Genomic DNA, 27,119 nt, shown 5'->3' with positions numbered 1-27,119 from the left:
AATCTGTGCCCCTTGGCAGGTGGAAAATTAGAGAATTCCCTCTAGGTCAAAGTCAAACTCTCAGGACAAAAAAATAAAGATGAAAGGAGAAGCTCATCCAGCTTTACTGGTGACTCAGAACAAAGTTTGTCCAAATGGGTGCCAGTCTGGTAAGAACTGCAAACTCATTAGTCTATGAGGCTGGCTCAAACGACAGTGTTTGCCTGTGTTCTACTCTACGATTCTCTTATGACAACACTTTCCAACAGCACGATGCAAGACAGAAGCACAAAAGGGAACACAAACTCATGGAAATGAATGGTCTGATTCCACCAAGGATGTCAAACATATGGGAACCAATAATAAAACCTGGGTACCAAATTTAGAATAAATATTCGAGGAACTCAATGCAAAGATAGAGGAGCTCAGACTCAGCACTGACTTACCATGTTGGCACAGACTCTACAGCAACAATCAGCAAGGCACCAGGGCCTCTGTGAACACCTCAAATGGTTGAAGGCTGGCATCCATGGTGATAATGCAGACTGTGTCTTACTGGAGTCTCCAGGAAAGCTGTAAATGAATGAAGACCATTCAAACAGACTATCTATTCAGAGCTTGCTAGTGCAAGAGAGTTAGTCACATGCATTTGGCAAACTCAAAGGCAGGCAGGGAGTGGAAAAGCTTTATGGTGAAAAAGAGGACGCGTTCAGGTGTGCTCTGATTGGAGGCTGTGGGCGAGGGGAAGCAGCACATAGAACACCTGGTCAATGGTGTGCAATGCTGTGCTTTGAACACAGATGTCAAATAGAGCCCTTGTCAACCAGGAGCTCACAGTCCAGGTGAGGAAGACAGAATTATTAATGACTGAAATGCAATTTGACAGGTAACATGGCTGATAAGTGCAGTAGGAACAGTGGGGAGTAGGTACATGTTAAACAAATGAGTCCTAGGGGTGTAAGGGGTGGGGAGGTAAGGGCCTGCTTGTAAGAGTTTGCTGATTCCATGGTGTAAATACGCCCACCATGGCCAGTTTAAAACTATCAGCACGATCCCACCAAAAAGGGAATTGGAAAGAGATGTGCAGTAGGACACCATTATATCTTATTTCCACCTTATAGATACGATAGCTGTAAATAATCTCAAGAGCAGAGATAATACGAAAACGTAGTGACATAATTAGGAAATCATGAGTTTGAGTATTTACCTGTGCTTTTCATATAATTGACAATTGTAAACTTACAGAATTTTTTTCAAAGAGCAGCTGTATTTAAAAGCCAGCTCATGGAGTTCCCGTCGTGGCGCAGTGGTTAACGAATCCGACTAGGAACCATGAGGTTGCGGGTTCGGTCCCTGCCCCTTGCTCAGTGGGTTAACGATCGGCGTTGCCGTGAGCTGTGGTGTAGGTTGCAGACGCGGCTCGGATCCTGCGTTGCTGTGGCTCTGGTGTAGGCCGGTGGCTACAGCTCCGATTCAACCCCTAGCCTGGGAACCTCCATATGCCGCGGGAGCGGCCCAACAAATAGCAACAACAACAATAACAAAAGACAAAAAGACAAAAGACAAAAAAAAAAAAAAAAAAAAAAAAAAAGTCAGCTCATGGAGTTCCCGTCGTGGCGCAGTGGTTAACGAATCCGACTAGGAACCATGAGGTTGCGGGTTCGGTCCCTGCCCTGGCTCAGTGGGTTAACGATCTGGCGTTGCCGTGAGCTGTGGTGTAGGTTGCAGATGCGGCTCGGATCCCGCGTTGCTGTGGCTCTGGTGTAGGCCAGCTCCGATTCGACCCCTAGCCTGGGAACCTCCATATGCCGCGGGAGCGGCCCAAGAAATATCAAAAAGACAATAAATAAATAAATAAATAAATAAAAGCCAGCTCACAAAATTACTGAACACTTAATCAGCTCTTGCAAGCAATTACGAACCAGTGCAAGTGGGCTCTAGCTCTCTTTTTGGATAAGAGTGATGTTAGGAATTACTGCAGGCTCGTCTAAGGTGAAGATTGCAAGGAAATCGAAGACAGGAATCCTGCCTTTTCATTTCTGTATCTCAGGCAACTAGTGCCGGGTTGTTGAGCAGTCAAAGTAATTCATTAACTCAATATAAATATTTTTAAGCCCCTACTATATACTGGGCACTTTTCTAGGTGTCTGGGGAGTACAGCAACAAAAACCAAGGCCTTAACTTTTAGAGTTTACATTCATAGGGGTGTGTGTGTGTGTGTCTGCCTGTTATATGAGGTGGTGTGTGATGTGCTATGGTCACAAATGCTGCAGTGCAATGGAGAAAAGAAGTGAGGTACAGGTATTTCAAATGGGGTTGCCAGGCAACTGTAAATGCTGACATGGATGAAGGTAAGGATGAAAGGTTCTGGAGTCTGAGGAATAGGGTCTGAGTAAGGCTGAAGCACCGACTCACAGATCTCACCATTCAGCAAGACAGGAACGGAGTAAAACAGAGTAACTTAGGAAATTTTTTCTTCAAGAGAAGCTCACGCACTTGCCCCAGACTCTCCAAGGCTCTTCCACACAGGTGCAACGTCCCCTTCCAGCCGGTCTCAGGCACAATAGGGTTTAATTGGACCAATCAGATGCAAGGAGGCGGGGCTAATTTGTGTTGGGCCGGATAAAGCCCCGACACCTTTGCGCATGCTCAAATGCTCTCGGCTCTGGCGGACCATTTGAGCGGTTTACGCATGTACGAGAACGAGCCGAAGATATTTGTCCCAAGGTCTTCCCGTACCGTCTAGGCGGCGAGTCACCTCCCGGTTCCGGAGCGTGTCAGTTGTTCTTCGGACAGGGTCGCCACCGCGGGCATGAACCGTGAAAGCTTCGCGGCGGGCGAGCGGCTGGTGTCGCCGGCCTACGTGCGGCAGGGCTGTGAGGCCCGTCGCTCGCATGAGCACCTCATACGGCTGCTTCTGGAGAAGGTACCGAGCTGTCGGGTCCCTCCGCAGCCGCCGCGCCCCCCAGGCTCCGGCTCCGCCCCGTGCCCCTGTTAGTCCTACCTCACTGCCTTGTATTTGCTGTTTGAGCCCTGTCCCGAGTCTGTCGCAGTGTGGCATGACCTTTGCTGGCTTGCTGGCTCGGCTCCTTCTCAGCTTCATCAATGCGGGCACAACCCAGAGTGTTAGGATGTTGGGGCGGGGGCGGGGCGGGTAGGGATTTCGAGCCTCCCCACCCCACCTAATTTTGGGAAGCGGAAAGGAGGGGAAGGCCCATATCGTTTGCTTTTCTCTTTGCGGATGGGGCAAAGTTCGCATCTTCCACGTGTCACTGCTCCAAAGGACTCAGTAAACACATAGCGTTTGTAAACCACGGTACACTAACGTGAGTCAGGTGTTGTCGTGCAACTTCACAGGCGTCGTTCTTGCTAGTGTCGTGAATTTTAATGTCGCTAAAGTTTGACAACTCTAGTTCTAACACCCTGGTTTGAAGAATCCTAGTTGGAGGTAAAGTTTATTGGTTTTCAGTTACTTTTCCTGAAACCTTAAACCTGAGTAAGTTTCATTGTATGCATTTGTCATCTCTTCACACAGCGATCTGTAGGTAATTAAACAGAGTAAGACAAAGGTTTTGCTTATTCCAGATTTTTTCATAGTGCTGAATTTATGCTTGGAGTTTAGAAAGCAAGGAGCATGGCAAAATATACATGAACAAGTTTTAAAATTCGTTGAAGTAGGGTTCTAGGGAATGATGATTTCTTAAAAATTAAGTGATAAGCATTTTTTTTTCCCCTAGGGCAAGTGTCCAGAGGATGGTTGGGATGAAAGTACACTTGAACTCTTTCTACATGAACTTGCAATCATGGATAGCAACAATTTCCTGGGCAACTGCGGTGTGGGAGAAAGGGAAGGAAGAGTAGCCTCTGCATTAGTTGCTCGGCGACATTACAGGTATGTTTTTTGAGTACAAAACATTTCCTTTTTCCCTTTTTTTTTGTTAAAAACTGATGATATTGTTAATCGTATTAAATTATAACATGTCCATTTGTAACCTACTTCTTATTCAAACTAGATACAACCTACTTCTTATTCAAACTAGATGGAAACAATTTTATATGAGTAGATGCTTTTCAAGGCAATAGGGTAAAAGTTCTAGTATGTGGTGGTTATGCTGTCAGATTTTAGGTGGTTAACAGTATTGGCTAAATGTTTTGTTAAGAGTGTTTCTACTGGCTGTACATCCTGTTTATAATGTTAACCTAATAAACCTATTTGGTTTTAAGGGTTTAAAATATGTTAAGGTTGTTTAGAGTTTTCCATGATTCCTTCCTAATACTGTAAGGTTTTTTTAGAGAATGGTAAATGAATAGAACTTTAAAGTGTTGTCTATCTGCATCTAAACTGCATCCAATTTTAGAAACATCTCTTGCTCTGTTGCTAGAGGTGTAGGAAGGGTATATTTAATTTTAGATTACTAGTACTTTTGTCTTTGGAATTATTTCAGAAAGCTTTTCATCAATTCTGATAACTGTTTAGTTGGTGGTGGTTCCAAATAGGATCATTTCTCTGTTCTCCAACCTTTCTGTGAAATACTGGTAAACTCCTTTTAAAACTCCTGTCTTCCGTGGTGTTAAATCATGATGAAATTCTCTTAAGGATAGTTGAATTTTATTTCAACCCAAACCACTGCAGTCAAAACAAATGATAATGAATACGTCACTTGGTTGAAGAATTCATGGTAAAAAATGAGCCGATAAGCATATGTAAAAAATGCTTTGTACGTGAGGTTGCAGTAGTAATGAAATGTGACACTTCATGTTCTCTGATAATTCCAGTGTGTAGAATTTCTGATCTATTCAGCTATAAATGACATTTTTGATTTTGAAGTGTATGCGGAGGTATCTTTAAATAGTGTATAACATGATCAAATTTAAAATGAGTGGATTTGCACATTAATTTTCAAGTAGAATGTCGTTACTTTGAAATTAAGGCAATATTTGAAACATCAGCTCATCCCATTTAGAACTTAGCTCACTGCTCTGGTTAGGGAAATGGCAAGAAAAAGAGAATTTAATGTTGTGTATATTCCCATTTTCTATTGCTGTATACCAAGCCTCCTCAAAATTTAGCTGCTTAAAACAGTCATTTAGAGTTATCTCTCACAAATCTGTGGGTTGCGGGGACTCAGCAGGTGACCATCGTTTCAGGTCTCTCATGCAGTACACCCAGGTGTTGGCTGAGAGTTTAGTCATCTGAAAGTTTAACTGGGAAATTTGTCCGAGTTGAATCACTTCGATGGCTGGAAGCTCTGATGGCCTCTCCGAGTGGCTTGGCTTGGGCTTCTGCCAGCATGCAGCTGGATTTGAAGAGAGCCCTGCCTCCCCCTTCACCAAGCAAACTCTTCAAGAGGATAGGTAGAAGCTTTAAGGCTTCTTATAACCTAGCTCAAAAGTTCCAAACCGTCATTTCTGCTGCATTCTTCCTGGCCAAGCAGGAAGCCAAGATTCAAGTGGAGAGGAATCAGACTCCATCTCTCGGTGCGGCAGTGGCCTGTGGGCACAGAGAGAAAAGGAATTGATGGTGGCCATGTTTGGAGACTGGCTACCACAGCGTAACTGAGGAATTAGTTTCAATTGAACTAGGATGTTTTCACATGATTAATAGTCAAGTATAGTGTTTGGTTATTGTATTTGTATACTTATAGAGTGGATTACTAAGAACACTGAATATTTTTGTCCAGTTGTTGGCCCATTTTTTGCTTAGGTTCATTCATGGAATTGGACGATCGGGTGATATTTCTGCTGTGCAACCAAAAGCCGCAGGTTCTAGCCTTTTGAACAAAATTACCAATTCTTTGGTGCTGGACATCATAAAGTTGGCTGGTATGTACTGTGTTAATCATAATACTTTTGGCTGACCAGCCACACAAACCTTTGCCTAGTTTTTCTTATTAAAGCTTATTTCCAAAGGGGTATAAATGGCTTTTGAAAAGACACACACACACACACACACACACACACACACACACACACGCACGCATGCACAAAACTTTAAAAATAAGATAGAAATTCAGAGTTATAAACCTGGAGGATGAATTTAACAGTGAGCTTCCTAAGTGCAAGTACAGAAGAAGAAGCTCTAAGTCTACAACTCTTATTATTTAATAGAAAGATATCATTTCTTTAAGAAAGATGATTTTTCAGTGGAAAAAATAATTTCTGTTTTTTTCTTATTTGTAGGTGTCCATACAGTGACCAACTGCTTTGTAGTTCCTATGGCAACTGGTATGAGTCTAACCCTGTGTTTCTTAACATTACGACACAAGAGACCAAAGGCAAAGTATATTATATGGCCACGAATAGACCAGAAGTCCTGCTTTAAATCCATGATCACTGCAGGTAAAAAAAAGAGAAGTAGCATATGTGTTTTTAATATCATACAAAATTCAAACTTGATATATTGAGATAGGTAAATGAAAAGAAATTAAACCTGTTCCTATTCCTTCTTTTTATTGTCATAAAATACACATAACAAAATTTACCTTTTTACTTTTTGGAAGTTCTAGGGCCAGGGTCAAACCTACACTACAGCAGTGACCTGAGCCACAGCAGTGACAATGCCAGATCCTTCACACACTGAGCTACCAGGGAACTCCAAAATTTATCTTTTTAACCATTTTTAAATGTAGAGTTCTTTGACATGAAGTACATTCATCTTGTTGTGAACCATTAATACCAAATCTCTCTCCAGAAATTTTTCATCCTCTTGGTTTGAAACTGTACCTGTTAAACAATGACTCTCCCCTCCCCACTCCCTCTAGTCCCTAGCAGTCACCGTTCTGCTTTCTGTTTCTGTGAATATGACTACTGTAGGTCCTTCAGAGAGGTGGAATTGTAGAGTATTTGTCCTTTTGTGACTGGCTCGCTTGACTTAGCATAATGTCTTTAGGGTTCAGCCATGTTACAGCATGTGGCAGAATTTCTTTTCTTTTTTGAGACTCCTGTTATTCTGTATATCTCCCACTCTTTGTTTATGCTTTCATTCAGTTGGGTTGCTTCTACCTTTGGGCTATTAAGAATAATTCTGCTATGAACATGGGTATATAGATACCTGTTTGAGTCCTTGCTTTGAATTCTTTAAATATACATTCAAAAGCAGAAGCTCTGGATCATATGTCCCTATTCTTTAAAATGTAGATATTCAGAAGCTTGTTTGAGGATTAAATGAAATGACATATAAAATGCCCAACAATAATCCATGGAGTATGAAAGGTGCTTTAGGAATGTTTGTTGTATATTTATGAAAGGAATACACATAAGTAATTACCAGGAATCAAAGTATAAGGATACAGGCATCATTGAGTATAAATGAGACAAAAATTTTAAATTGATACTTTAGTATTTGACTTTCCTAAATCCTCAAATTGAAGTTGAGAATTTAAAGTTCTTTTTGAGTGGCCTCAGACTGTTGTATCAAATGAATGGTATTGTGTTCTAATTAAACTTTTTGCATAAATAATCCTAAAGAAAGTCATGTAAAGGGATTCATAAAAAGGCATTTAGCAGAAAAGGATAGACTTTTAAAAGATTTATTTTAAGTGGCATAAAGTTTCAAGTCTGTTCATTTGCAAACTTTTTTTTTTTTTTTTTTTTTACTTTTTAGGGCCACACCTGTGGCATATGGAGGTTCCCAGGCTAGGGGTCAAATCAGAGCTGCAGCTGCCGGCCTCCACCACAGCCACAGCAATGTGGAATCCGGGCTGCGACCAACACCACAGCTCATAGCAACACCAGATACTTAATCCACTGAGTGAGGCCAGGAATCAAACCCTCAACTTACTAGTTGGATTTCATTTCTGCTGTGCCACAACGGGAACTCCATTTTGCAAGCTATTAACCAAAGATCTGATAATCAAACTCAGGGAAAAATTGTCATATTGAAAAACTGGAAACTTTTTCCAAAAGATGTTATGTTTGAAAGCAAAAATAGGATTGGGTCTAGAGAAATTGAGAAATAATTAGCTGTCCTTAGGAAGATACTCATTTAAGTAAAATTTTGTTTATTTTAATAGCTGTATAGATAGGTAACCTAGACCTCTGTGGACCAACATATTTGAATTGTTGATTTTATAGTGACTGATGTTTGCTATTTCTATAGATAGAATGCAAACAACTTGATCTGGATTCTAAAACAGAAAAGAAAACCACTTGTTCTCAACTTTGCTTTAACTTGCTCTGTGACCTTGGGGAAGCCACTTAATCTTTCTAAACGTTGACTCCCTTATCTTTGAAATGAGTGAGTTGAGCTAAATGGTTTCTAAATCCTTTATAGCTCTTAAATCCATGAATCTAGCTTGCTGCTAGATCTGGTATTTGGGAAGACTGAAGATGTGACTATATAATAACTTTATGTGCAATCCGATTTTTGTATTTAAATTATAGAAGGCTCTTGTAAGCTATGAGATGGGTCTACTAAAATTCATTCTGTTTTTCTTTAGGGATAACACATTAAGTTGATCATTGTGATTTATTTCAGTACTTAAATTATTGTTTTTGTTCAATTCTGAAATAAAGTGAACTTTAAAGTAAAACTTAAATGTTGCCAGAGTATGAGTAGATTTGCTTTTCTGTGGACTGAAATTGAACTGGGCCAAGGGATCCTTTGTGTCATCAGTGACTGTGCTGTTACGTTTATGGGCATCTATTTAACATTTGCTTTCCTTCCCAGGCTTAGTCTTTCTTGTTATATCACAATGTTAAATAGATTTGTAGTCCTCATTGTGGTCTAGGTGTCCTCCACATTATTTTGACCTACCTTTAACTCCTGCTGGTATTACGCCAGGTCTTTATTATTAGGAAAAGGCTCATTGACCAAAATAAATATTTAAGAGTTCTGGTGTAGCATAGCACTGCTTCCTAGAGTCCAGGACCTCCCCTTATTTTGGTTTATACTAACCTTTTGGTTTCTGGTTGGCTTGGCTAGGTTTCGAGCCGGTGGTGATAGAGAACATTTTAGAAGGTGACGAGCTGCGCACAGACCTGAAAGCAGTGGAGGCTAAAGTCCAGGAACTTGGGCCTGATTATGTTCTGTGTGTTCATTCCACTACATCCTGTTTTGCTCCAAGGGTGCCTGATAGGTAAATAATTTGTGAATATTGTCCTTAAGTGGTCACCAGTCTTTTAAATAAAGTGCACTTAAGCTAATTCTCTAAGATGCCTAAGTAACATTTGGCAGTGAATGCTACATGAGTGGACTGTTGAAGAAATAGCATAATGGCTTGGGAAAATTAAAAATTTGATGTAGAAGAAGGAAAAAGCGACTAGTGGAGATCATTTTATTACTCAAGGGAACGCAGCACATCTCTGTTTTCTTGTTCTTTTTTCTGTGTCTGGACATCTATTATCTTTTTCCTCATTATTTAATAGAAATTTCTAAGCTAAATGTTGGATGTCCATACTTGTTTTCATTGCCATTTTTACTTCTTAGATCTTACAGTTAGTTTTCCTATTTAGGAACTAGCGGTATTAACAGATTTTATTTTATTTTATTTATTTTTTTTGGCCACACATGCAGCATGTGGTTCTCAGGCCAGGGATTGTGCCCATGCCACAGCAGTGACCTGAGCCATAGCAGTGAAGCAGTGACAACACCAGATCCTTAACCTGTTGAGCTACCAGGGAACTCCTCAACAGATTTTAAGTAGAAAATTTTAGGGTTATTTACAGTCTTCTTTGCATTTTGAGAAAAATGCAAATATTTAAGAAAATTTTTTTGAAAAGGCAAATGTGTGCTTTTCTAAAGAATGGCCACAATTTTTTTTTCTTTTGTTTTTTATGGCCATACCTGTGGCATATGGAAGTTCCTGGGCCAGGGATTGCCTGAGCTGCAGCTGCAACCTGTGTGGCAGCTTTGGCCACACCGGCTCCTTTAACCCACTGTACCTCTGCAGCAGCCTGACCTGTTGTAGTTGGATTCTTAACCTACTGCACCACAGCAGCAACTCCCAGGATAACACAAATTTTTATTATGAAAATATAATAGGCTTAAGTATAGTAATATATATTTTTAGTTTTGACAGCAACTATATGTTTTGTTTTGACATTTTGAACAGAAGTGCTAGTAATTTGCAAAAACTAGATTTACTTTGGACTGTTTTTGGAGCATGAAGTTATACTTGTTTTAATTCATAGAGTGACATAATTTGGCAGTAATGAATGCATCTTAGCTTATATTATCTTATAGGCAGATTTTAAGAGACAATTTTAAAACCATGCTCTTAAAAATTTACCTTCATTTATGAGCCTGAATTCTGCTTTCAGATTATGTTTCATATGCTTTAGTTGTTTATTCATTACTTATCAAATTTTAACTTTGTATTGAAATGTTAAATAAATATCTTTATTCTTTCTTCACTGATGGTTTTACTACCTAGAACAATTTTAATGTAATGTAAATAAACCACATTTCCAAAACAGCATATGGTTATTTGTATTAGTTAAATTATTTATCCTTGAGGATATTTTTGCTTTTGTTTCATTTTGACTTTTTTAAAAAATTGAATTATAGTTGATTTACTCATTAATTAATCTATTAGCTATCCATTTTATATATAGTGGTTTGTATCTGCTAATCCCAAACTCCTAATTTATTCCTCCCATTTCCATTTTGTTAACCATAAATTTGTTTTCTATGTCTGTGAGTCTGTTTCTGTTTTGTAAATTAAGTTCATTTGTATCAAATTTTAGATGCCACGTATAAGTGATATCATATGATACTGCCTTTGTCTGTCTTACTTAACATGATCATCTATAGGCCCATCCATATTGCTGTGAATGGCGTTATTTCATGCTTTTTTATGACTGAGTAGTATTCCATAAAGTATGACACCATACTGTTTTTTTTTTTAATTTTTAAAGTTTATTGTGGTGTGATTGTTTTACAAGGTAGTGATAATTTCTGCTGTACAACAAAGTGATTCAGTTATACATGTACACACATCCATTCTTTTTCAGGTTCTCTTCCCATATAGATCATCACAGAACATTGGGCAGAGTTCCCTGTGCTATATATCAGGTCCCCATTGGCCAGTCATTTCCATATACAGTATCATCTTTATCCATTCATCTGTGGGTGGGCATTTAGGTTACATCCAAGTCTTGTGACTAATGCTGCTGTGAACATTTGGGTGCATGTATCTTTTAGAGTTATGATTTTCTGCAGATATATGCCCAGGAGTGGGATTGCTGGATCTTATGGCAGCTCTATTTTTAGTTTTTTAAGGAACTTCCATACTGTTTTCTATCATGGATGTACCAATTTACATTCCCACCAATAGTGTAGGAATGTTCCCTTTTCTCCACACCTCCAGTGTTTATTATTTGTAGATTTTTTTAGTGATGGCCATAATGACCAGTGTGAGGTGATACTTCACTGTAGTTTTAATTTCCATTTCTCTAATAATTATAGTGATGTTGAACATCTTTTCACGTGCCTGTTGGCCATCTGTATCTTTTTGACTAACTTTTTTGGAATGTTTACAAGATGCCTGTTACAGTGCTAAGTACATTTTATATATGTTATCTCCTTTGGGAAAAATTAAAAAGTTTTTTTTCCAGTCAATAAAATTCTCATATACTACTTTTTAGTGGTGTTGTATAATGAGTATTTTTTATTAGAGTGCACTTTGGGAAAATGGTGATGCTCGGTTAGTAGGGTTGAACTTCTGATTTTATTCAATTTAAAAATACGTTTTTTGATTTCCTTACATTAAATGTAATTCCTTTGTAGTCTTAAGTTGAATAGGCATATATATATATATATATATAGTCTCTATAAGTTAATTAAACAGTATTATGGGGCAAAATCAGTCAAAGAAAATGTTAAAAAAAAAAGAGACTATCTTCAAATTGATGAACACCTTAAGTTGGCTTCTAAGTTCGTATACAATTTGATTCACATAGAAAACATTTTTTCTGCTTCTCTTTGATTTTCATTGAAAACCTTTATACATCTTGTAAATTGTAGCAAATTTTATCAATTCAGAATGTTTAAAACTACTTACAAGTGATTTTTGTTTCTAAATAGTACTGTATATTATTATGTTGCCTTACTCTCAATTAAGGAATACTTTCATTGTAACACAAACATATGAAAGTGCCTTTTATGGAGAAAATACGTATGTGTTTCCCAGAAGGTCTGTTTTGTTAAAAATAATATCTGGTTAGTTTTCTGCCTTGATTTGTGAGGTTTATGAAAATGAATGATAAAATGAGTTTAATTCATAAAACTTTAAGGAGGTAGATTGAAGACTTCTGACAGACGAATAGAATAATGTTATCCGTATTTGCAGTTTAAAAACAATACACATCTGCTATAAAAATAATACATATTATGCATAAATAGATAATAAAACTATGTATTGAAATACATTCCTGTGGGAAAGAACTTGTATTTGTTCAAAATGCTTTGCTTCCAATTTTTTTGTATTGTAGAGGGAACATTTTTAAAAAGTTTAATTTTATCAAACCATGGAATTTAGTTTTAGCTTCATACTGTGAAGACATTTCTGTTAGCAGTGACCTCAGTGAGAAGTAGTATTTGATTTTGCAAAGGAACATCATTTATTACACTTTGATTGAAATTTATTGCTTTACTTTGCATAAAGTTAGACTCTCAGATTATCCTAATATGGGGAGTGTCAAATGGAAGAGTAAGAGTGAGCTTAAAACCAGCAGCTATTTAAAAGAATCTTTAGTATCCAAGTTGTTGGAAAATGTTATTTTGGTACTGAAATGCTTTAATGTTCTGTATTTTTTAATATATTAAAGTCTGTGAAAATGTATTTTTTACTTTATGAGATGCTGAATGTGAGATTTCTTAAGATTTCAAGATATGTTAATGATTTTGCAGATATTAGCTTTAGTATGATAAGCAACCAAAATTATTTAAAAATGAGCATAGCATCTTGTAAGAGGTCTTTACAAATAATCTGCTTCTTGCTTTTTATATAGGAAATTTTAAATATTTTAAAAGCTACCCTCTATATAGATTTTTATAAATACGTGTTTTCTTATTTACTGGTAACATTAATTTAAACTCTTTTTTTTTTTTTTTTTTTTAGGGCTGCACCCCGCAGCACATGGAAACTCCCGGGCTAAGGGTCGAATCCGAGCTGCAGCTGCCGGCCTACACCACAGCCACAGCAATGCAGGATCTGAGCCCCGTCTGCAACCTATACCACAGCTCACGGCAATGCCAGATCCTTAACCCACTGAATGAGACCAAGGATCATACCTGCATCCTCATGGATACTAGTCAGGTTCGTTATCACTGAGCCACAATGGGAACTCCTACTTTAAGCTTTTTAAGGTTTATCCTTCAGTGCCTGCCATGTATTTCTAAGGTGCCAAATTATATGCTAAAATACAGCTGTAGAAATTTCACTTTGTCATTTTTTTCCTAGACTAACTATTAAAATTGCACTTTGTAATTTATCAAAGCACAGTATGAATATGTCTTTCTATTGAATATTTATGTTTATAGATTAGAAGAGCTGGCTGTGATTTGTGCTAATTACGGCATTCCACATATAGTCAACAATGCTTATGGAGTGCAGTCTTCAAAGTGTATGCATCTCATTCAGCAGGTAAGTGAGTTCAAAAAGATGTCAAAGGAGTTCCCGTCATGGCTCAGTGGTTAACGAATCCGACTGGGAACCATGAGGTTGTGGGTTCAATCCCTGGCCTTGCTCATTGGGTTAAGGATCTGGCGTGGGCAGTGTAGGTGTAGGTCGCAGACGCAGCTTGGATCCTGAGTTGCTGTGGCTCTGGCGTGGGCCGGCAGCTATAGCTCCAATTAGATCCCTAGCCTGGGAACCTCCATATGCTGCAGGAGCGGCCCTAGAAAAGGCAAAAAGACAAAAAAAAAAAAAAATGTCTAGGAAAAAAGATGGATAGTAACATGTTTGGAGTTATTGTTTTATTTTTCTTATAACCTAATGCAATAAAAACAGTTAATCTAGCATCTTCTACTTCATGGTGCATTAGAAATTTGCATCCAGTGGTCACTTAGTAAAAGTCATGATTCTTCACTAGTGTGGTGGTCATTGGACTATAGCTTTGGTCAGAACCAACATAGAAATACTTCAGTATTTCTTTCTGCGAATGTTTCATTACCAGTTATTTTCATGTTTCTAATATACTGGCTTATAGTACTTTAAAAACCGTATTGATTATTCATTCTATGTTTAGTATTTAATGCATCACTTTACTAAGGAATCACTTTATATTCTATTTATATTCTTTTATATTCTAGACTGGAAATGACTTCATTTATAAACATTCTAACATATAACTATGGAGCTGACAGATCTTCAAAAACTTTATGATTTTATTTTTATTTTATTTTTATAAGCATCACCTAGATTCCAGCCATCTGTTTTATTTTATCCTTAGGCTGCACCCACAGCTTGCGGAAGTTCTGGGGCCAGGGATCAATCCAGTAACAGTGCCCAATTCTTAACCCGCAGGCCATCAGAGAACTTCCCTAGTCGTCTGTTTTAGATTCTTTTTATTATATGATATCACTTATATGTGGAATCCAATAAAAAATTATGAAAGAACTTATTTGTAAAACAAACAAACTCATAGATTTCAAAACCGTTCTTAGGGCTACCATAGAGCAAACTGTGGTGGGGAGGGAGGAATTGGGCGGATGGGAACAGCCTATACACACTACTGTGTAAAATAGGTAATTAACAAGAACCGACATAGAGCATGAGGACATCTTCTCAATAGTTTGTAACAGAGGTTCTTTTATATATATATATATATATATATATATATATATATATATATATAATAGGTTTTATTTATTAGATAGATAGATGTAATTGATTCACTTTGCTGTTACACCTGAAACTAAAACAACATTGTAAGTCAACTATACTCCAATAACATTTAAAAAAACGTATGTCTGGGCTTGCCATCCCACTCAGAGTAGGAGTCACAGCCATGGCAAGGCTTTGTGTATTTAGGCATCTGCAGTTTGTCTGACTTCGTTTCCTGCTGTGCCCCCTCTTTCTTGCCCTCTGACATATTTGCCTCCTTTCTTTTCCTTTCTTGTGCTGCCCAGATGCCCCCCACGTCCCTCTTGTTGGGTCGATCTTCTATAGAGTTGTGTGGCTTCTTACCTTACTTTCTTTAGGGCGCACAGACACCCTACCTCAAATACATTTTCTTCCTTGCCAGCATTTTCTATCTCTCTTGTCTTGCTTTGCCATATTCACTGATTTTAAGGTGGACATTTCCTACATTATAGCATTTTTGAAATTGGGATGTCTTGTAATCAGTGGTGTCTTATAATGTTCATTGGCAATGTTTATTCTCACTGGATGGTATGTAAAATAATGGTGCTTCTTGAAATTGATGGCCTCTTCTTGCTCTTTCTCCTCATAGCACTTACCGCCTTTTGATGTAATGTTTATTTGTTTATAGTTATAGACAGTGGTTAGAATTAAGGTTCTGTAGAGAAAGGACTTTGTTTTGTTCACTGTTATGTCCTCAGTACTTAGGACAGTACCTGGGATATAGTTGACACTCAATAACTGGTTACTGAAAAAAATTGAACGAATAAAACGAATAAAAGAAGTATTATGTTTCCTTACAGTGATTAATTATTCATACTGTACTAGGATGTAGATAGATGTTATCCAGGTATGGTATGAGTTTTATGATCTGTGTGCATAATGATGTTAGACACAGATTCAGTTTGGATGCATGTGATTTGTGTTACGTGGGCAAGAGTGACTCACAGATGACCTGTCACTTTCTCCCACATGGTGAGTGCTCCTCAGCCCTGTAGATGCTCTCTCATAAATCTTTTCAATTTTTGTTATTTTGAGTGTACTGGTTTTGTTTCTAACACAAATGTGGTTCATATGATAGTGTTGGCTGATTTGCTTAATTTTTTTACTCAAAGGTCATACCAGTTAGGATGTAATTGACTGCAAGTAACAGAAACCCAAATTGGCCTAACCGACAAGGAGCTAAATTAGCTTACATGACAAAAGTCCAGAGAGGGAGTGGTTGTATGCATGGTATGCCAGGGTTTCTTAAAACCTTTGGAGGAACAGCATTTACTGTTCCCTTGGTATCTTTTCCTGTTATTCCTCAACTTTTTAAGGCTTTATCACAGTTTTAAACTAGATTATATCTAATTTGAATGGTAGCACAGGAGGATTTTATAATTATGCTGGAAATCTTGAAAAGCATTTCTGTGATTCCTTTTTATTCCTCCTCCTCTTCCCCCCCTTTTTTCCTGCTCTTCAATTTTTAGCGACTTCAATTCTTTTAAAACTCAAATATGTCAGCATTTCTAAAAGCTTAGAAAAATGAGAAAGGAATAGAAGATCACTCATAATCTTATTACCCTTAGTGATTTATGTATCCACTTTTTTCTCTCTTTTTTAATACATTTGTGTTTTGCTTTTTACATGTTATAGGCATTGTGTATATTTTTATATAACTTTTATATTTTATATATTTTGTATAACTTTTTAAAGTGTAGTAAAAACATTTAATTTTCAACCTAAATACAAAGTTAGATGGTATTTCTACATTCTCTACATGTCTGTAAAGTCTTCATAAGGATCAGTTTAATGATTCTTTTTTTTTTTCTGTCTTTTTAGGACCATACACACGGCATATGGAGGTTCCCAGGCTAGGGGTCAAATCAGAGCTAAGCTACTGGCCTACACCACAGCCACAGCAGCTTGGGACCCGAGCTGCATCTGTGACCTACACCACGGCTCACGGCAAAATCAGACCCTTAACCCTCTGAGCAAGGCCAGGGACCAAACGTGAGTTCTCATGGATCCTAGTTGGGGTCATTAACCATTGAGCCATGACGGAAACTCCCAGGTTCAATTTAATGATTCTTTAAAATTTACTCAAATGTTTTGTATTTAACCCAGTAGTGCTCATGATGTATTTCTGAATAGTAGGAAATGTGGTGGTATAATTGAAGAAATTAAAACTAAAGGAAAATGAGCACGAGGTATAATATGAAAGCTGCCCATGGAGTTGTGCATCATGAATGCAATATTTTTGTTATCAGGAGTTCCCGTCATGGCACAGCAGAAACAAATCCAACTAGGAACCATGAGGTTGCAGCTTCAATCCCTGGCCTTGCTCAGTGGGTTAAGGATCTGGCATTGCCGTGAGCTGTGATGTAGGTCACAGACTTGGCTTGGATCCCGAGTTGCTGTGGCACTGGCGTACGCCAGCGGCTGTAGCTCCGATTGGACCCCTAGCCTGGGAACCTCCATATGCCATGGGTACGACCCTAAAAGGACAAAAGACAAAAAAAAATTTTTTTTGTCATCACCTTTCTTCATTTGTGAGCTAGTTTTACTAAAATTTTAACCAGAAAATAAAACTAAGATGCGTGAATGAATTTTTGTCAGATAGCTGTTGTACTAATGCAGTTACCGTGTTATCTTTTAGAATTGACATTTTTTAAAAAAGAAAAAAAAAAGCGGTACATAAACTTTGGCCCTCACAAAAAGAGGTGGTGTCCTAGTGCTTTAAACCAAATAAATATGGGGTCTTATTCAGTGCCAGTTGTTTCATGACATTCTAAAAAAATGAGCTTCGATTCGTCTTAGTAGTTCTTGTTAGTTATACATACCATGTACTGGGTACCCACCTTGCGTCAGGCTTCCTGCTTGTCTTTTCAAGTTTGTTAACCTAGTCTTAATGGTTTAAGCTATACTTCTTACTGGTTCCATTCTACAAATGAAAAAACAAACTCAGAAGTATTAAGTGACTTGTCCAAGACCCCAAGCTGCAAAATGACTCATCTTTTAGTGTGACTCCAAAGCCCCTTATTTTTCTCTAAAAAACAAAGTACTGAAACTGCACATGCTTTCTTGAGGAGATGGTATTGCAATAATCAAGCAATCAGTGAAGAAAGGAGTGTAACTAAAGTGTGTCAGATTTTTTTTTTAAGGGCAGTGCCCTAGAAGGACTTAACGCTGAGTGTATAGAGCATTCTGTTATGCACATGTAGCCCCCAGGAAATTAGCTTCAAAGAACCTGTACTTCTAATGTATACCAAACTAATTTAGGAGACTCATGGAATTATGGATGTGAGGACATACTAATGGAGAGGATTGTAGTGGAGTCACAAAAATACACAGAATTAATTATTTTAGAGTTAGAATGGATTGTAAAATTCCCGAAGTGTGGGAAGCAGCAACTTTGCTTATTGAGAATTTGAGAGGAGTAGGTGTTATACTGCTTATTCACAGACCTAATCGTCAGTTCATTCAACAAATATTTGCAGGGTACAGGCACATGATAGGCAAAGGATGCAGTAGTAAATGCAGCAAAATCCTTATGCCCAAGGGACAGAAGCAGGCAGCAGGCAATGAGGATGGCAGGTCTTGATAAATGCTGTACTATTGGGGGGTGGGTGGGAGTGTCAGATGGAGCGATCCAGGAAGTCCTCTCTGAGGGGTAACATTTGAGCAGAACGCTGAATAATGGACGGCTCTCTGGAGAGATTTGAGGCAGAGGGTAAGACACCAAGTGCCAAGACGCTGAGGCTGGGGTGTGCTTGGAATGTGGGAGGAAGGGCAGCGAGGCCAGGGCAGCGAGAGCTGGACCAGGGCAGATGAGGACAGCAGTGGTGGTAAAGAGGTTTGACGTGCGTTAAAGGATTTGAGATTTTACTGTTGGTATGATCTTCAACCATTGGAGGGTATGGAGCAGGGGGGTGACATGTGATTTCCTTTTTTAAACCGTCATTCTGGCTGTGCTCTGGGGAATGAACTAGAGGAAGCTGAGTGGAGGGCTGTTGCTGCAGTTCACGCGAAATGCGGTGGTGCCCTGGGCCAGGGGGGTAGGTGTGAAGGTGTTAAGAAATGGTTGGATTCAGATGTGTTTTGAAAGTTGATCTTAACAGGGTATGCTGATGAATCAGAAGCAAGGCACGAGGAAATGAGAGTTCACGAACTCCAAGATGTTTGGCCCAATTAGCTGGAAGAACAGAAATGCCACAAGAATAATATTTCGTTTTTTAAACATGGGCTCTTCATCCAGATCACCTAGGTTTTTGCCTGGGTGACTTTTATTAAGGCGCTTTAGCAGCCTCAATTTGAATGCTGGCTGTGCTATTAATTAAGTTCATTTCTGACCTTGGGCACATCACTTTGATTTCATTTTGCCTTAATTTTCTCATCTGTAAATAGCTATTATCATGGCATCTGCCCAGATGGTTATTGCGAGGGTTAAATGAAGTAAGAATGTAAAGGGCTTAGAACGGAGCCTGATGCCATAGTAAGTTCTCAGTAAATTCTGGCCATAATTATTATGTGAACAATGATCTGTTTTATCCACTGCGGCTGTGCCCAGAACCTGGAACACTGTTTGGCAGATGATAGGTGCCCAAATATTTGTTCTCTGAATAAATGAAAAAACGAATGAACTGATGATAAAAGGCAACTGTTTACCTCATCAGTGCTCCTGTTTTTCTCTCCTGTTTGAGCACTTCCAGCCTTCTAGTGTTTTTCTTTCCTTTTCACTGATAGCCTCAGATTTAATGTGGGGAATGAGGTCTAGACACCATTCCTGGGATTGGGTCCAGCCTCTTTGTTTTCTTGCCACAGAGTTTGCCACTGTTTGAATGTTTTCTCTGTGTTAGTGATGAATGGCTTCTAGCAAAGTCTGGAGCGCCGACCGCTCTCTTAGTACTACTGCTCCCAATTTAGGTTCGATTTCTCTCAGGAAGCCTTGGGCAACACTTAAATGTTAATAAAAAGGCACTTTATTTTTATGTGCAACTACTTTGCATGGTTTTCAGTTATTTATTCAATTAGTCTCATATGCTTCTCTCTGTTTTCCTGTGATAAGGTGAGATTTTCTGTGATCATAGTTTATGAGGAAATTACAGAGGAGAATAACAGGGGATAGTTAAGATTTAAACAATCATGTGATAGCCTGCAGAGTAGTCTGTGCCCTTTTTCTGCTTTTGCTGCTTCCACCTATTGCCTGGATCTGGTCTCTTAGATTAGGCTCCCTATCTGCTCCTTCTCTTCTCCCTAAGATATGGATGTGGATATAAAGTGGGAAGATGAAGGTCAAATGTGGTTACAATATTAATAGGAATGTAGATTGTGAATACAGATTGAAAATCTGTGGCTACTGATAAAGGAAAAAAACTATCTTAGTTGAAATTTAGATAGTATCTCGGTTTTTAAGAGGAGAAAATCGAAGCACATTAGGCAGAAGGTCATAGATGATGTTGTATGGGACTAGAATTTAGTTTTACATGTCTAGTAAGTATTCCATTTTTCACCAGAATATGAGATTTTCACTGGAATGAGATCATGTGAGATTTTAACATTAGGAAACATAAGTTATGTAAAAACATTGCCAAGAATATATAAAAAGAGTCCATTAGTTGAGGTTAAAAATACATTTTTTTCTTCTCTCTTTTGTTATCTGAATGGTAGTAGGAGCAGAGCTTGTTGCTCGAAGTGGTCATGCAGGTGGTAGGTTACCCAGGCATCAAAGAGAGGCACTTAATGTATAACTTATTGATTGGTAGTGTGGGTGGCTATAGTCCATTAGACCACTGTTGAACTCACAGAGGGCGTGTAAAACCACTTCATAGTTGTGAGACCCACTGTTGACATTATTGTCAAACAGAAGATCACAGATGAGATCCACTTTCTCTTAACCAATTTTAAGGTGAAAAGTTCTGTTTCAGTATAGTTTGCACCTGAACTCATACTGAAACCCTGCTTTCCTCACAGGCTTGTTGTGAAGATAGAGTGAAATATGTATGAAAGCAGCTTGTAAAAAATAAAAAGTGCTCTTCCACATGTAAGGAGCAGCATTTGAAAACTCAATTTAATACTTAAAGATATTTTACTGGCACTAATATGAAGAAAATAAAAATAGTTGATCTGTTTTTTACTTCAGTGCATTGTTTTAATGGTGTTTATTAATATAAGTTGTTGTCTCTTCTAAAAACTAATATGTGATACTACATATTCTCTTCTAGGGTGCTCGAGTTGGTAGAATAGATGCTTTCGTTCAGAGTTTGGACAAAAATTTTATGGTTCCAGTAGGTGGCGCTATAATTGCTGGCTTTAATGATTCCTTCATTCAGGAAATCAGCAAGATGTATCCAGGTAAATAAATCAGCTGCTCTTCAGAAGAGTAACAAACAAAAATCCATTTGTGCATGGGAAACTATAATAAATCTTAATTTACATAATTTCCGCCCTACTGAATGTAACTTATCATCCTTATTTCAGGAAGAGCTTCAGCTTCACCTTCTTTAGATGTCCTTATTACTTTATTATCACTTGGCTCAAATGGCTATAAGAAGCTATTGAAAGAAAGAAAGGTAAGCTTTCCCTTTAGGTGTAAAATAATACTCTTGACTAAAGTAGTATCCCAGAATATTGGTGTTTTTGCCTATTGGTTTATCATTTTGGGATATAGATACTTTGTATAGTCCTAGAGGATTTACTTTGATCTGGGTCCAGCCTAGGTGGTTTTCAGTTAATCACTGTTTTCCTGTCTATTCAGATTTTCTGAGGAATCTTGGACAGGTGATTTTCCTTTTTTTTTTTTTTTTTCCCTTGAGAAACTTCTATATCAGGGATTCTTATTAGTTCAATAAAATTTAATTCCTTTGTCTCTTACAGATAGAGACTCTTAAAAAACAAATGGACAGGTTTCTTTTTTGTAGTTTTGGAAATCTGAAGACTTGTTGAGACGTGAGATGTCAGTTGTTGGAGGAAGAATGAAGTCAGAAGTTGGCCAGCTTCTCATTTTAAAATCATAAATCCATCCCTTGCTGTTGTTGAAATGCTGAACTCATTGCTTATGTTGGCTGTGAAAAGAAAAGTGACATTTGTGCTTGAAAACTGGACTTCATCTCCAGCACTAAAAACTGGCTTATTTCAGGACAACTCCAAAATTATAGACACAGACACTGTTGGTAGGGCAGATCAGATAGGATGTTTTATTTATCTCCCATCTGGGAGAGCTAGAGGTCCCAGTACAGTTTTTATATCTGTAGAAATGTCTAACAGTAGCAATTATAGTCTCTTAAATTTATAATAATACTTTACGTATTTTAAAATATTTTCTTGTATATCATCTGAGAGAGCATCTTAATAGCCTTATGAATATATAACAGAAGTTTAAAAATCTTTGTGACCTATTTTACCCTAGTCCTGTTTCCTGCATTAATTCAGTACTTAGGAAAGTAATTATTTTCTATTTATTGTAAGACAGCTCTTAAGATATATGTGAAGGTTTACATGATATAGGAAAAGATGCTCAAAGTCAGTCATTAGGAAAATGCAAGTTAAAACCACAATGAGATGCCACTACATACCTAGGAAAAAAGTTAATATGTATATGGACTTTGCCAGATGTCAAAGCAAAGGTCTCAAAGCAAGTAGAACTCTCAGATGTTGTTGATAGGAATGTGAAATAGTACAGAAACTTTAGAAAACATATGCTTACTTTACCAACTAGCTATCCAACTCTTAGCTATTTACTCAAGAGAAATGAAAATTGTGTCTATTACGAAAACCTGTACATGAATGTTCATAGTGATTTTACTCATAATTGCCAAAATCTGCAAACAACTCAAATGCCTATCATCTAGGTTATAAACTCCTATACTTAACATATTCAGCAATCAGAAGGAACAAACTACTGATACAAGGCAATAGCGTAACGGCTTTCAAGTGCATTATACTAAACGAAATAAGTCAGCCTCAAAAGGCTACATATTATTTGGTTTTATTTATATGCCATCCAGGAAAAGGCAAAAGGTATCAGGACAGAAAAAAGGTCAGCGGATGCCAGAGGCTTGGGTTGGGGGAGAGGACTATTAGGGCAGAGAAATGTTTTATATCTGATGGTATGAGTAGTTTCATGACTATATATTTGTCAGAATTCGTGGAAGTAGACCCCTGAAATTTTACTGTATGTAAACAGTGCATCAAGAAACCTGACAAAGTGTAAATAATTAGAATAAAACTCCAATGTAATAAACTGCAAAAAGTGATCATCTTGTTGTAGCCAGGAGAAGACCTCAGCAAATCTTCCAAGGCTCCTCCGTATGACAGATGAAGACTGTTCATAGATGAGGAAAACCATCTTCTGTTATATGAGAGTTTAGTCGAATCGGGTGCCAGTGGGTCTTAGCTCTTCTGTAACTAGTTTTTCACTATGGAAAGGTACTTGAATTCACAGATTTTATTTCCTCATTTGTGAAAGAAGCAATATCTCCAGCCACTTGTAGTTCTAAAAGATTTTATAAATTTCATAAAATAAAACAGCTGGGCTTCCTGGCCTGTGGGCATTATAATCATAGGAATTGGCCTGTAATTTAGTAATCCAGCAGGAATCATATGGGTAATTTATAATTTTTTTTTCGTTTTTTACAGTTGTATTGAAGTATAGTTGATTTACAGTGTTGTGATAATTTGTGCTGTACAAGGTGATTCAGTTATATATGTACACACATTTTTTAAGTTTGAAATTTTCAAGGTGATGGTCTCTCCAATTTCATGGTACCTTATATCCATTTCCACCCCTATCAAGCTGTCTTGACCCCCCAGTCTGAGCAAAGATAAGGCCATATAAAGTAGCATGGTCTTTTCTGTGAAATTTAAAGTAGATAAAATTGAGATACATCCAGTAAATACTTACTTCACTAAATATTTATTGAGTATATATTATGTCAGGCACATAAATTGATATAGCTGTCGATAGAGTAGACAAAATACCTGCTTTTATGGAGCTTGCGTTTTCGTATAGAGAAAAACAGCAATAAACAAATAACATAAAACTTAAATTACAAGTTTGCTTAAGACATAAATTATACGGGTGAGAGTACTATGGAAAAAAGAAGAGAGTAAAATGAGGGGGTTGGGGGTGATGTGGCGGTGGTGTAGGTGGTGGGACCTGATTTTTTAAATACAGTGGTTAGGGCAGGCTTCACTGAGAAGGTGACAGTTGAGTTGAGAAGTTTGAGGGAGTTTACGTGTGTGATGGAGAGGAGTGTTTTAGGCAAAAAGCCAGAACAAGGAATTAGGGCAGCCTTGGTGTGTTTGCGGATCAGTGAAGAGGCCAATACGGTTGGAGCGACGTGATCAAGGAGGAGAAAACTTGTGGGAGCTGAGGTCGGGGTGGTGATGGGGCTGGGGCTGACCACGCAGAGCTCTCTGGGCCATGTAAGGTCTTTGTCTCCTCTTCTGAGTAAAACAGTCATTGGAGGGTTTTAAATAGAGATCTGACATGATCTGACTTGTATTTTGAAGGATCCCTCTGGTTGCCATGTTAAGAATAAATTGGGGGCTCAGGTTTTACAGTAATCAAGAAGGGATGTTGACTTAGATTTAAATGCACCAGTGGAGGTGATGAAAGAGAGACTTCAAGAATAACTCTGAGATGTTTGACCTGAACATTTGGAAGAATGAAGGACCCATCAACTGAGATTGGGAAGCCCGTGGGTCTGGGGGGAAGGCCAAGAGTTCACTTTCAGCTAAAGTTGAATTTGGAATGTCCTCTGACATCTAGAGAGAGATGTCAAGTACAGAGTGGGATAGGAGTCTGGTGTTAAGAATGAGAGCTCAGCTGGAGATAAAACATTGGGGGAATTATTTGGGTGAGAGACTAGCTCACTAAGGGAGTGAGTCTAAACACAGAAGAAGGGCAAGGACTGAGCTCTGGGCACTCCAACACTAGGAGGCCTGGGAGAAGGAAAGGGACCAGCAGAGGAGTTTGAGAAGGAGGGAAAGCCAAGGCATGGAGTCCTGGAAGCCAAGTGAAGGAAGTGTATCAAGAAGGGGAGCGTGCCCGGGGCCGCTGATAGCCCGAGTAGAGGAAGCAGCACTGGGTAGAAAAGTTTCGTGTAAAATTATTCGTAACATAGTCTTTGAGTGTAAGGCTTGTGTGTCTTCATAAATACCTTATGTGTGTAGATACACTTGTGTATCTCTATTTAATCTCATATTTCATATAGAAGTGATAACCCCTAATACTGAGCATGGACTTTGTGGCAGACTTTTCTGAAGCACATTGTCATGTGTTCATTTAATCCTCACAGCAACCCTCTAAGGTGTTATCCTCATTTTTATAGGAAACATAGGGACAGAGAAGTAACACGTATGAGGCAAATTGTGGGACATGGATTTAAACCTAGGCAGTTGGGCGTCTGATCCTGTATCTTCAGACCTCTAAACTGTACTCTGTGTGCGTGTGTGTGTGTGTGTGTGTGTGTGTGTGTGTGTAGAGATAAATAATAGCCTGGTAGCTGTATCACTATCTTAAATAGCTATAAATGTGAAGACCTAGGTCTACTAATATCCAGAGGAGGCAAAAGCAATGAGTATGTTTTGTTGCTTTGGCCAAAGCTCAGTTATGTTTTAGAGAGGATATATATACTTTTTGCCTGTGCAGAATCACTGTTGTTGGGAAACTCCTCTCCCTGACTCTAGGTGGTCCTGATCAGATGTCACTCACCACGTCCCTTCTTCCTCTCTCATGGGATGGGCGTATGATCTGGTTAGCCTGGTTGCAGGTGGATATGTGGAGATAGAATCCTTCCAGTAGATTTAATTGATCTACTGGAAGATACTGTGATGTTGTGTCTGTTGCTTTGCAGACAGTAAACTGTAAGGAATGTAATCTTGTGACTCTCGGCTTCCATATTTCTGGCCATGGCAAGAAAGCCTTCTCGAGAGTAGAGAATGGAAGAGGGAGAACAGAACTAAGAGTCATTCGATTCTCTGGGATCCCGCCTTACCTGCCTGTAGACCTGGCTGTCATGGCTGTTAGATGAACCAATAAATTACCTTTTTTGTTTTAAACTAGATTTCTTTTTTTTTTTTTTTTTTTAAGGGCCATGCCTGTGGCATATGGAAGTTCCCAGGCTAAGGGTCAAATCAGAGCTATAGCTCCTGGCTGGCACCACAGCCACAGCAACGCCAGATCCAAGCCACGTCTAGGACCTACACCACAGCTCACAGCCACACAGGATCATTAACCCATTGTACCACAAGGGAACTTCCTCATTTAAATTTTTAAATTTTTAATATTTTTAACAATTTACCCCTTTATTTATTTTACTTCAATTGAAGTATTGTTGATTTACAATGTTGTAGTAATTTCTGCTTTACAGCAAAGTGATTCAGTTATGCATATATATAAACTCTTTTTAAAAATATTCTTTTCAGTATGGTTTTTCATAGGACATTGAATATAGTTTTCTGTGCTATACAGTAGGATCTTGTGATTATCCCCGATATGTGTAATAGTTTACATCTGCTAACCTCAACCTCCCACTCCGTCTCTCCCCCAAAGCCTTCCCCGTATGCAACCACATTTTGTTCTCTATGTCTGTGAATCTGTTTCTGTTTTGTAAACAGGTTCATTTGTATCATTAACATTTCATTTTTAAGCTAAATGGAATATGTAATAGCTCAGACAATAAGACTGTTACACAAAGTTTTAAGTCAGATGTTTTATTTATTTTTATTTTATTTATTTTTTTGTCTTTTCTAGGGCTGCTCCCACGGCATATAGAGGTTCCCAGGCTAGGGGTCTAATTGAAGCTGTAGCCACCGGCCTGCGCCAGAGCCACAGCAACGTGGGATCTGAGCCGTGTCTGCAGCCTACAGCACAGCTCACAGCAACGCCGGATCCTTAACCCACTGAGCAAGGCCAGGGATAGAACCCACAACCTCATGGTTCCTAGTCGGATTCGTTAACCACTGAGCCACGACGGGAACTCCTAAGTCAGACGTTTTAAAAGTATACTTTATTATATAGATAGAAACTTCAAAAAATTTTATATGCTGTTGTTAGGCTATTAAGTAAGCATACTACTTGGTATTTCCTGTTTTCTTGAATTGGAACTGTAAATAATAATAGCTCATAATATTAAATATTAGCTGAAATAAAATGATATGTCATGGGTGACTTTATAGTTAACTTAATTATCATATTAAACTGATTGTCTGAATGCACACCCCTAAAATATTACCATCAGATGTCTGAAATGAAACTTGGTCTTTGATTTGGGGTAATCTAATAGATTAGCATCCACCTCGGAGTTTGTTTGCCCATTGATCCCTCTCTTCCTAGCATCCTTTGCTTGG

General features: G+C 38.3%; 1 protein-coding gene and 1 long non-coding RNA gene across 10 annotated transcripts in view; one reads left to right on the top strand and one right to left on the bottom strand.

Annotated features, from left to right (window-relative positions):
• LOC102157952 (uncharacterized) overlaps nt 1-2,555 on the bottom strand; it is a 46,838-nt gene extending 44,283 nt beyond the window's left edge. For both annotated transcript variants that reach the window (XR_001298223.3, XR_014812272.1), the window contains exons 1-2: nt 2,404-2,555; nt 426-552 (exon numbers count right to left, since the gene is read on the bottom strand). This is a non-coding gene — a long non-coding RNA (uncharacterized LOC102157952). The remainder of the gene's footprint in view (nt 1-425; nt 553-2,403) is intronic.
• The window catches only part of SEPSECS (Sep (O-phosphoserine) tRNA:Sec (selenocysteine) tRNA synthase), a 63,802-nt gene that overhangs the window by 23,193 nt on the left and 13,490 nt on the right, over nt 1-27,119 (top strand). The window contains exons 1-8 of one of the 8 annotated variants that reach the window (XM_003356876.5): nt 2,706-2,905; nt 3,717-3,871; nt 5,684-5,802; nt 6,160-6,318; nt 8,903-9,056; nt 13,463-13,565; nt 20,990-21,119; nt 21,246-21,337. In XM_003356876.5, the coding sequence (XP_003356924.1) occupies nt 2,792-2,905; nt 3,717-3,871; nt 5,684-5,802; nt 6,160-6,318; nt 8,903-9,056; nt 13,463-13,565; nt 20,990-21,119; nt 21,246-21,337 (1,026 nt within the window). In that variant the 5' untranslated portion in view covers nt 2,706-2,791. Of the gene's footprint in view, nt 1-2,705; nt 2,906-3,312; nt 3,428-3,716; nt 3,872-5,660; nt 5,803-6,159; nt 6,319-8,902; nt 9,057-13,462; nt 13,566-20,989; nt 21,120-21,245; nt 21,338-27,119 lie in introns of those variants that run through there. The other 7 variants (XM_084971672.1, XM_005666559.4, XM_084971673.1 and 4 more) reach the window with 7 other exon arrangements.

Source organism: Sus scrofa, chromosome 8 (genome assembly GCF_054392235.1).
Source record: "Sus scrofa isolate SSC_HxYL_T2T_F1_AM1 chromosome 8, Sscrofa_HxYL_maternal_Yorkshire_Landrace_v2.0, whole genome shotgun sequence".
Classification (NCBI taxonomy): Eukaryota; Metazoa; Chordata; class Mammalia; order Artiodactyla; family Suidae; genus Sus; species Sus scrofa.
The sequence above is the reverse complement of the archived record's forward strand: the minus strand, read 5'-3'. Positions and strand labels throughout refer to the sequence as shown.